We start from the raw sequence: 10,406 nt of genomic DNA on the forward strand, positions 1-10,406 counted from the left end.
TGGTGGAGGTGATGCTGTGAGGGGCATTGTGAGGTCCAACACAGCCTTTTGGTCATCTGGTAAAGAACAGTCCTTTTTCTCCTCAAGTTAGGCACAGAGTTGCCATAGATTTACTCAATTTCCGTTTATCCTAAACCCCTGTTTTGCCTTTTGGTAGTGCAAAGGGGGATTCTTAAGGCAAGCATCAAGATGGGGAGACTTCAGTAGTCAATAAATAATTAACAGAAGAACAGTCTTTAAAAATGCCATATCATGGTTTTAGTAACTGTTAGAAAAATCTATTCTTTTCCTGAAAAGGCAGTTGATTCTTCCTGCATATCTGCATCTCAGCCACTGCTGGATAAAGGCCTTTAATTATTATTTATTTTTTAATGGAATATATAGTGGATTTTTCTTTTGATTTTAACTGTGCTTTTGTCTGTTTCAGACAAAAATAATTTCAAGTAGAGTGTTACAGGCTGTATAGGCTCTATGGTGTTTTCCATGCACAGAGGCACATTACAGATTAAAAGCAAGTGAAAATGCTTGGTTTGTTTTAGGTTTCATTTTGCAGTCAGGATGGTGAATACATCTGTGTGTGTCATCAGCCTAGAGTATATCAGTTTATGGTTCTCAGAGGTTATTTATAATTGAATTATAGGATGTTTCATGATTATTTGGAATGGTATTTACAGAAGGCAATACTAAGCTCTGTAGCTCAGTTGCTACCAAGAACGTGAAGGAAACACCCTATAATTCATTTTTAAGTACCCTCTAGAAATCATATAATTATACTGTATGACAGTATTGCCAATGGAAGAAATAGAAATTTTTAAATTATTTGTATTACGGTCTTTAATCAAACTTTTATACACATACAGATTGACATACAGTAACAATGAAAAGGTAGGTTGCAATGTACAGAACCCTAATTTTTGTTTTTAGATTTGATCTTAAGTCAGTGCTGGTTCCACGCATCAGAAACCTTTCCTGATGTATATTTTAGACAGATTTTTGGAGCCAGAAATGCAGAAGGCAGCTTTTTCTGCCAGAAATGGAAGTGCAAAGCATCTTGTGAGCTCTCATGTGATTTGAGCCTGACAGGCAGAGCCATCAAGGGTCACCTGGGAGACCTTTGCCTTATCTGAGGACGATGGCTTCTTCTCAGCTCCCGCAGCTTAGCAGCCACGCGCTCTCCCGTGCCCCATGCTGAGCCCGCGGCGTCTGGGCTGCTGGAAATAGCCAGAGCCCGTCCCTCCGGCGGGGACCCCCGCCTGCTCGTGCAGGTCAGAGACACCCAGCGACGCGGCCCCAGCGCTGGCGCCAGGGAGAAGCTGCATGAAGCTCCCCGCTCCCAGTCCCAGCTTTAAAATGGTGCTGTAATCTGAGATTTAAAGATATTTGTAAATTCAACAGCATTAAACTTGAGTTTCTGTCCCCCTGACGCACACACACACACACAGTGGAAGGATTTCAGAGCTAGAGAAAAAAGCCAAGCTAAAGAAAACAGTCACTGTTTTTATTCACAATCCGTTGCACAAAATAAATATGTAACAGAAAATGGGTATAGATGTCTTTCTTGCTTTTCTTAATAGCACTAAACAGCAAAAGAGAAGCTTGTACATTCCAATCTGATAACAAAAATTCAATCCTGTTCTTAAACAATATAAATAGCCAGAACCACCACTGATGGCTTTCTTTTTTTTGTTTTGTTTTGTTTTCTTTTCTTTTCTTTTCAACTGTCTTGTATGGGATTCGTTTTTGCCTTGTGCTTTGTCTATCTGGACAATAAATAGTCGGGGCAGGAACAATATATTGTTGTATATTTGTAAAATACAGCAAAAAAGGGGCCTTATCTTTGCTGGATCCTCAGAAGTAGCAGAACAAACTTAATAAATAATAAAAATAACAAATAAATTCAATGTGGAATTATGTTGATTTACCCCTGCTGAAAATTTGATCTATTCAAACTGAAGTTATTGGCAATATTTGGTCATAAGATCCATGTATTGCAATGGAAACAGGACCAGTAAGTCCATAAGAAAAGACAACAAGTAAATAAAAAATGGAAAAAAAAGAACAGAAAAGAATAAAGAAATTCTGTGAGTTGTCCATACAGGAGGAAAAATACTGGAAATCTGCAAAATCTTAAGTTTTGGGAAATGCTGATGTGTTACTTTTGTCTTTCTAGTCTGGGATTATCTTTATTAGAGACAATTAATTTGCAGATTGCATTCAAGTCACCCATGCATGCACTGAGACTATGGATTAGAGAAGTTTTCACAGAAAAGAGCTGTGGAGGCTTAGGCGTACATCATGCAGAATAAATGGCACACACCTGATTTGTCCAGCTTTACCTCAGATGCTGTCAAATTCCCTGTTTATAGGTATTATTGTTAATATCAGGAGGGATTCACTGTTCCCTCCACTGAAATTCTTCATCTTGCATATATTCCTCAGTAACTCCAGTGCATGTGGCATTGGTGACAGCTGAATAAAATAATATACATGGGTTAGAAAGAACACCATTTATATGTGAAGAAAGAGCCAGTGGAGGGCTTCTGAAAGTGCTCAGGAGCTGCAGAATGGGAATCTGATTGTTGTACTCTACAGATACGATTTTTAATGTCAGATTTCTCCACTGTAGATGTGACCTTTGTGTGTGTGTGTGTGCATGTGTGTGTAAGAAATTTGCTGCATGCACCAAACAAAAAAAAAGTTCTAGCAGGAGACACGGCAGGTCAGGTTACTCAGGAAATAAAAGGTAGGTGCTCTGTGCCTCATTGGGCAGCAGTTCTTGAGAGCAGGACTGTGAAAGTTAAACCAGATACTTGTGGAATCAGGAGGCATCTGCAATGAACTGACACCTCACAGAGAGCAAGGGAAGTATTTTGTATGATCAGCCTGCACAGCAGTGGCACGCCACCTGCATCGTAGTACATTACCTGACACAGAGGGCATGCCCCTGTCACCTAACCTGAAATGTGGACATTGGGGAAACACACTCCAGGTCCCATATTTCACCGTTTAATGACTGGCAGCTTTAATGGTCAATGAGATGTATTTCTTTCCCTAGGAAAAAGGTACGTTCTCCCTCTGCATTAGCTAATAATGAAACTAACCTAACCTAAAAATCTTGTGAAATTTTAATACAAGTTTTCCAGCCAAAATCAACCCTAAATTGCATTAGACTTTGTATTTCAACCTGCTAAAATATGTGGAAACTATAAAAAATGGTATAATATTATGAATTAGGCTGTAAAGTTTTGTTTTCATTTTGGTGTGAAACACTTTTGAGTTTTGACTTTCTTCTCTGAATAATGAAGAAGATTTAAAAAGAAAGTAGGGCTTTGATTCCCCCTCTTCTTTCCAAAAAGAAAGAAAATCCCTGTTGTTTCCTATTTTAATGGCAAATTTCAAAAGAAAGAAGATTGTACTGTTTTATTAATGTCAACAAAATGTTCTCTTTCTTCAAGAGAGAAGAACACATTGCTGGAGAAAATAATGGCTTGCAGAGAGCTTTAAAGATACTGTTGTTTCTTATTGCTTGTGCTGTTGATTCATAGGACATTGGGGACCATTTCTGGTGAAATGCTAGGTATATGGGCAGTTTAACCCTGTAGCAGAGCATATTTATTCAAAATGCTTCTGCTGATTTTCTTTGCAATTTGTTATCTGGGGTTTGCTTAAGGTCCAGATGTGCAGTGGGGTAGTCTGGAGCTGCCCTGCCACATGACCTGATTCATCCTCTCTCACAAATCTTCACACAGAATTGCACAGGAGAATAATACAAGTGCCAACACTTTTGTGATCCCGTACGCCAGAGAAAGGCATATCTGTACCTGGCAGATGGGGCAGAGCAGCAGAGCAGCTATGTGGGTGACGGAGGTTTGTGCGGATGGTTTGTGTAGGAGCCAATTGCGTAAATCTCATGCTTCGTACATGAGACTTGACAAATCTGCCCAGAGAGAATCAGTCTGGCCACAAACACATCCACGAGTGGGGTAAATTGCCCCTCAAAAGTCTTTGCCTTGTAGCAAAGAGTTTCAGTGGCCCCAAGACAATCCATTATCTTCTGCACTCAGAGGCAAATGCATTTCTAATGATCTTACACAAAACTGTACCTCCAACTCCTTGAATCCAAGCTATCCAGATCTGAAAATCTGAGGCTGAGAAAATGAATCAGGAGGAGGAAGTAATTAGAGCTGAGATGTCATACTAAATCACAGGCCCTGGTTAGTCAAGCAGCTTGCTTCTGACAGCAGCAGTTGGATGCAATGAATAGTGGACAGTGGTGGAGTTTAATATTTCAGCACCTGCTTTATTTTGCATGCAGGAGATCAGCTACACATTCACATTTAAATAAGTTTGCAGTTACAGGCAGCTTTTTTAGGGGGAGAACTGCCTATTGCCTGTCACAAATGGCCACTTTAAACCTCTGCAAAGCCAAAGGGGAGATTACAAATAGGACTGTCAGGGAATGAAAAACTGCATAAACCTCATGTGTTTTGCAGAAACTACTGATGTTTCTACATTTGGTTTGTCTTTGAGGCTTTTATGAGGTGAGGTCACTGTTGTAGCAGTTCTACTTAATACAAATAATTAAAAATGAGGACATGGAGCAAAAGATATCACTTAATTTGAGTCAAGCCTGTAACCTGGTGTTTAGGGCTGTCACCTGGTTCAGTGACAGCTCTAATGCTTTTTAGCTAGTGGGGATCTCAATAGAAAATTCTGTGTTAGACTTTGTGTATGTATTTGCATGTGTGTGTGCATGTAGATTGATATTTATACATATTTGACGCATATGTGTGTGAAGTGATTTAAGAGAACAATATTGTACAAAACAGGTTATTTATCATCTAAAAATATGAACAAAATGAGACTATTTAGTTGTTACACATTTGGAAAACAGAAAAAAATGACCATTTCCTTGTAAAAGACCATGCACTATTTTCCTGCATGCCCTTTTTGTGTTCTCAGACCACACTGCTGCATGTGTGTCCCTGTAAACCTGGGGAGAGCCCCACTGACGGCCCCTGCACAGGATCAGCACACTACCTGTTTCGGTGTACTCTTCCTGGTCCAGTGTCTTGTGCTGCTGGGCTTGGTTTCAGCATGCATTTTGTCTGCACTTAGTGTAAGAGGGAAATAATGCAGAGATTTTACCAAAAGATATAAAGATCTGTTGGGGGCAGGCCCCACCATCCCCAAGGTAAGAGCCACCTCAGTTTGAGTTATGGAACACCCAAGGTTCAAGCAGCAGCTCGGCAGCAATAAATACTGCTTATAACTAGGATAGGTTTCTTTTCCTACTTCGGGAAAACAACTTGGTTTTCATAAATTAAAAAAAAAAAAAGGAGGAAGGTTTTAAAAAGAATTTTAATTGCAGCTAGACTTTCACTACTCCTCGTAGTTCTAACAAGCAATCAACTGCAGTGTATGTTTTAGGATTATTACAGTATGTCCTTTGCTAAAGCACTGCAGTGGGATGCTGTCTGAAACTTGATTTCATCTAAGCATGTACAACTAACCTACTCCACCAGCATGATTCTGCAATACAATTGAATATTAAATTATTAATTATTATTGGTTACCAACAATATGTCTAATAATCTAATAAGTGTTGAACATTAATATATTCAGTGCTTAATATTGCATTACTGAATATAATGGAATCAATATTATTGGTTATTATGTGGTAATTGATCCAACTGACTCTACAATGTTCCTTGATTGTATAAAAAAAAAGGGAAAATATTTCATTCAGACACAAAAATGCATAGGGAAAATGTCAAGACTATGATTAAAGCCTATAATAGTAATGCAATTTGAAAATCTGTTTTATCCCACAAGGGCAGAGTTTGATCTCAGTTATATAGAGATGTTGCCACTGAAATCATTGCACCAGACTGATCTCTCCTTAAAGAAAACCAGCAGGTAGGGGCTAGAGGACATTTTTCATCAGACCGTGTAAACAACCTCTATCCAAAATGGACTGAATTCAAAGAGATTTTTTGCTTTACCTTCAAGGGCTTTGGATCAGGAAAACAGATAATATTCTCCAAGCCCATGTGGCAGAGCATGGCACTGCATACGGCACTGACACCGCAGTACTTTTCTAGTCCATGGTCCTGGAACAAGGTTTACCCTCAACCTTGATGTTCATCTCTCTGTGCTTGTTCCGTGGAGGCCTGCAAGTGGGAGCAACGGCGCAGGGTCAAGCTATTTCCCTTCCTACCTCACGGTTTATTTTAAGAATTTTTATTTTCTGATGATGGGCAAAGTACAGCCCTCATTTTCACCTGTCCAGAGGACAGAAGCGCTCCTCCTGGGTCCCCCAGCTCTGTCCTGCCCTGCCACTCCTGTCCATTCGGATCTCCAACAGTGACTGTGCAGCCAAGATAGAAGGAGACCCCTCCATGCAAGGAGATGACAGAGAGGAAGAGTGACCTTTTCCAAGACTGTAAGGCATATGACGAGGTTAAATGGTATTCAACAGGCCTAAATATAGTCCTTTATTTTTAATTTCTTTCCATTATCCTGGCATGAAGGAGTGAAAGAATATCAGTGATGCGCTCTGATATTAAAATGATAATGAAATCATTGAATTCATCTTCTATGTCTCCATCATCTAGTGCAGAATGTCCTCATAAAATACTTAGAAGTTAATTTAGATCCCAAGTATACTTAAATGTTGAGTCAGCTAAGTTGTATTTATATGAGTGTGGTGACTAAGAGCCCTAAACATTGATCAGGATTCCAGTAAATTGTGACAGAGTTTGTGAGCCTTTTTGCATTTTCAGACCACTATTTTTTTCCAGTGAGGGAAGAAACACCTCTCTAATGAATGTAAACCATAGTTCCAGATACATTTAAAACAGTCTGTAGACCTCTTTACCCTGGAGTCCAGGGAATCTACATCGAGAACCTCCCTACAAATCTCTAAACAAATCTAAAACAAAAGAGTATAAAAAAAGCCAAAAACTTACAGAAAAAGACACCAGAGTTTCCTGGGAAACAGAATTTCTGTTTCATGAGAAAATTTGATACAATAACTGTACATCCTGCAATTGTAATGGATAGCATTAACAGTACCCACCCAGTGATATTAGAAAAAGATACCAACAATCAAACATTAAAATAAATCAGTAGTGTTATCTGATTATTGATCATAGTGTTTATCTTAATATTATAATAATATATGAGATGTAGCATACATATAACAAAATTCATTGTTTAATAGCAGTACTGCAGTGTTACTATTTCAATATAGTGTTAAATTTGACGTTAAATTGTTTGCAAAAGTCCTGCTAAAATAGTGCTTCAGTATTTACATTTTTCTAGCAATACTCTGTCAAAATGCACAGTCTTCCATGCTTTTTTTTGTTTCAAACCAACTCAGGATTTTTGGTAGAAAACTGAAATTTCACAAAATACCATGATGTTCCATTGAGTGCTTTTCATCCTATTTTTATAAATAATAGACATATCTGAACGTTGATCAAGTAATTGAACTTCACAGAAATTTTGATCATGTACTTTGGTTCTTGTATAGGTTTATGGACTTACACTGATTCCGTTTGGGGACTGGGGATGTTATTGAAAGAGGGAGAACAAGTGCAACTTTGCAGTATTGATCATTCAAAATCAGCAAACACTGCAGCGTCATTCTTCATTGCCACCCGAGACCTGGGTCTTCTGGTGCTGCTCCAGAGCAGTCCTTGACCTGGCACTGGACTTGCAGAGATTGCGGAGAATTATCATCCATCACCTGAGCATCTAGGAACCAAGTGAGAGCTGAAAGAGTCTTCTCTTGCTGCCAGCTGGAGACCTATGCATTTATTAAGCAATAATAGTTTTGTAATCAGCACTTTTCAATAATGCTTTTCTCTAATATCCATGGAACTCGTTTTCCTTCTGTTTAATTAGCTAGTTCTTGCTAGTTTATAATTGACTTGCTCACCCTGATGATTTCCAGCATGGCACAAACATTTTAGGAAAAATGGTCATTTTTAATCCTTCTGCTTAAATAAACATTGGTGGTGTTGGCCTCTGAGCCAAGCGACAGTGGCTAGTTAACCTTCTGCAATGCGAACCGGAGCTAGCACAGCATGCTCATCCTCTAGGCACTAAGCTCCAGCGTCCTTTCTTGTCTTTTGTAACCTCATAGGCTATTGTGTTAATATGCAGACCATTACTACTTTGCTGATGAGACAGACTGCCGAGGATCAATATGTCTCTGCATTTGTCAGCCTTGTATACCCCAGAGTTAAGTTCTCAGCTCTGCTGCCAGTGTTCGTGTCCCGCTGTGTAATCGCAGGGAATTGTCAATTCCTTATACAGCGTGTCCGTGCACCGTGCCTGGTGGGGCGCTTTGCAGAACAAGTAGGAAAGATCCAAATGTCGTATTTGTTTGGCTCCCACTGCTTGAGTAATAGTAGGTGCAGCCAGAATACCAGAGGACAGCTTGCTTACAGGGTCACTGCAGCTCAACAGCTAACCATTGATGTTGTCAGGCAGACTTGGGAAAGATGCCCAAATACTATCAGCTAGAGGACATTGCATTTTAATGAAAGACCAAAAAAAAACAACAACCAAGATTAAAAAAAAAGAAGAAAGGTAAACTTCCTGGTCAAACATAATAAATAAAAGAAGAGATCTAATGGCGCTTTCTTTTCTCCCTGTTCACTTTTTCCATGTCTTTGTCTTGATGCAGTAGCTTCAGGGAAAACAGCACTGGGGTTCATGGAAACTGAATAAGTAACATCATCTACCACAAAAACTCTTAATTATAGATCAAGCCTTTAAGAGACAAAAGACCATTTCAGTAAGAGAACCAATATGCTTGACATTTTATCACTGACAGGGCTTAAAATAAAGTACACTGTCTTCTTTTCTCTTTTTTTTTTCATTTTTTTCTTTTTTTTTCCTTTTCCTAATTCATTTTTCCTGGATTTGTTAGAAGTAGATGCTTCTTTGCAAATGTTACAAATGCCACTTGTCTGGTGTTTTTTTAACTTGGATTGTTGTCAGTTAAAAAATAACAGAAATTAACATAAAAAAATCATAGTATACTGTGAATTTCTCCTTTTCTCAATAGCTCAGTACCTGTACACTATATCCATCTAGCATGTTCTAACAGACAGACAAACAACCTGGTTGATCTGGACGTGACACCTGGCCATAGGTTTTCCATGTGTATTGAAAGAAGCTGGCCACAACACATTTCACAGAATGAAACTGGAATTTACCTTTGCATTATCTAGTGTTTTCTTTCTGTCCCATATGTCTGAGGATTCCATTGTGAAGAGATTTGGGGAGAATATAGGACGAATTTCATGCAACCTCCAGGGGTACTAATAGACTTTCACATATTAAACAGATTCAGGGATCCAGCTCAGGCAGTTTTCTCAATCCATGAGGTTACAAGATCACATATATTATGCAATTTCATTACTTCAGATGTGTTAACGTGAGTCTGGGCCATGCCATGCAGAAGTGACAATGGCTGGTGACAAGAATGCATATCTCAGATCTCTGCGTGCCTTCTTAGCAAAGCCTGGGGCTGAGGGAATTGAATGCATTGGAGTTTTCCCAGCTGACAGAGAACCACTTTCATTTTCCGCTTTTCCAGTAAAAAGAGATGTTCTGGTAAGATGTAGGAGACAGAATAATATTGCTGAAAAAATACGTAAGTAAGCAGGGGGAAGGCCAGAGAGGTGGATGGGTCTTCATATGTAATTTTTCTGTCTGTTAAGCTCTGAGGATATTTAATCAGGGAATCGGAGGGAATCTCTGCTGATTTTTGTTTTGCAAGTGGTGGTGAATTATAAGAACATCCTGAACACACAACCTCACAACCTTGCTCAGCTTGTCTTCCTGACAGATTGCACGGAGCCTGCTGAATCAAATCTATACCTCTTGTTTCCTTAAGTAGGTAGATGTTCCAGCACTAGGAATCTCCAAGCTATCAGATGGTCCATCCAGCCCTGTATTCTGTCTCTAGCTACAAGTTCCTAGGGGAGATTATAATAATGTGGGTCTTCCAATGTATATCTTCCTAGCTTTTGGTAACTAGTGATATTCAGGCTATAAAGAGATCATACAGACAGGCTGAAAGATAGAAATCACAGGCACGTCTACACTAATGAATCAGAAACAGATGATCTGGTTTTGCTCATGGTAATCCGATAGCCTGGAGCACAGGGCAGAGAAACCCCATCTGGCTGGTTACGGAAGGAATTCAGGTACGCACAGCATGGAGCAATGACATTCTCACAGCACTGCCCGGGAGCTGATAAACCACGGCCACGAGACTCCTAGCGCCTCACAGTATAGCTGCACGGAGCCTAGCAGTCTGGGAGGCCCAGGATTTGCTTGCCCGAGGCACTTCACCTGACAAGATTGCCTTGGAGCTACCAACC

The 10,406-nt window shown here is 39.6% G+C and overlaps 1 protein-coding gene across 1 annotated transcript in view; it reads left to right on the plus strand.

The window, feature by feature from the left end:
- KLF6 (KLF transcription factor 6) overlaps positions 1-7,606 on the plus strand; it is a 67,014-nt gene extending 59,408 nt beyond the window's left edge. Inside the window, exon 4 of the mRNA XM_013949354.2 lies at positions 7,538-7,606. Coding sequence (XP_013804808.1) covers positions 7,538-7,556 — 19 coding nt within the window. The 3' untranslated portion in view covers positions 7,557-7,606. The remainder of the gene's footprint in view (positions 1-7,537) is intronic.
- Positions 7,607-10,406: the final 2,800 nt, after the last annotated feature.

Source organism: Apteryx mantelli, chromosome 2 (genome assembly GCF_036417845.1).
Source record: "Apteryx mantelli isolate bAptMan1 chromosome 2, bAptMan1.hap1, whole genome shotgun sequence".
NCBI lineage: Eukaryota > Metazoa > Chordata > Aves > Apterygiformes > Apterygidae > Apteryx > Apteryx mantelli.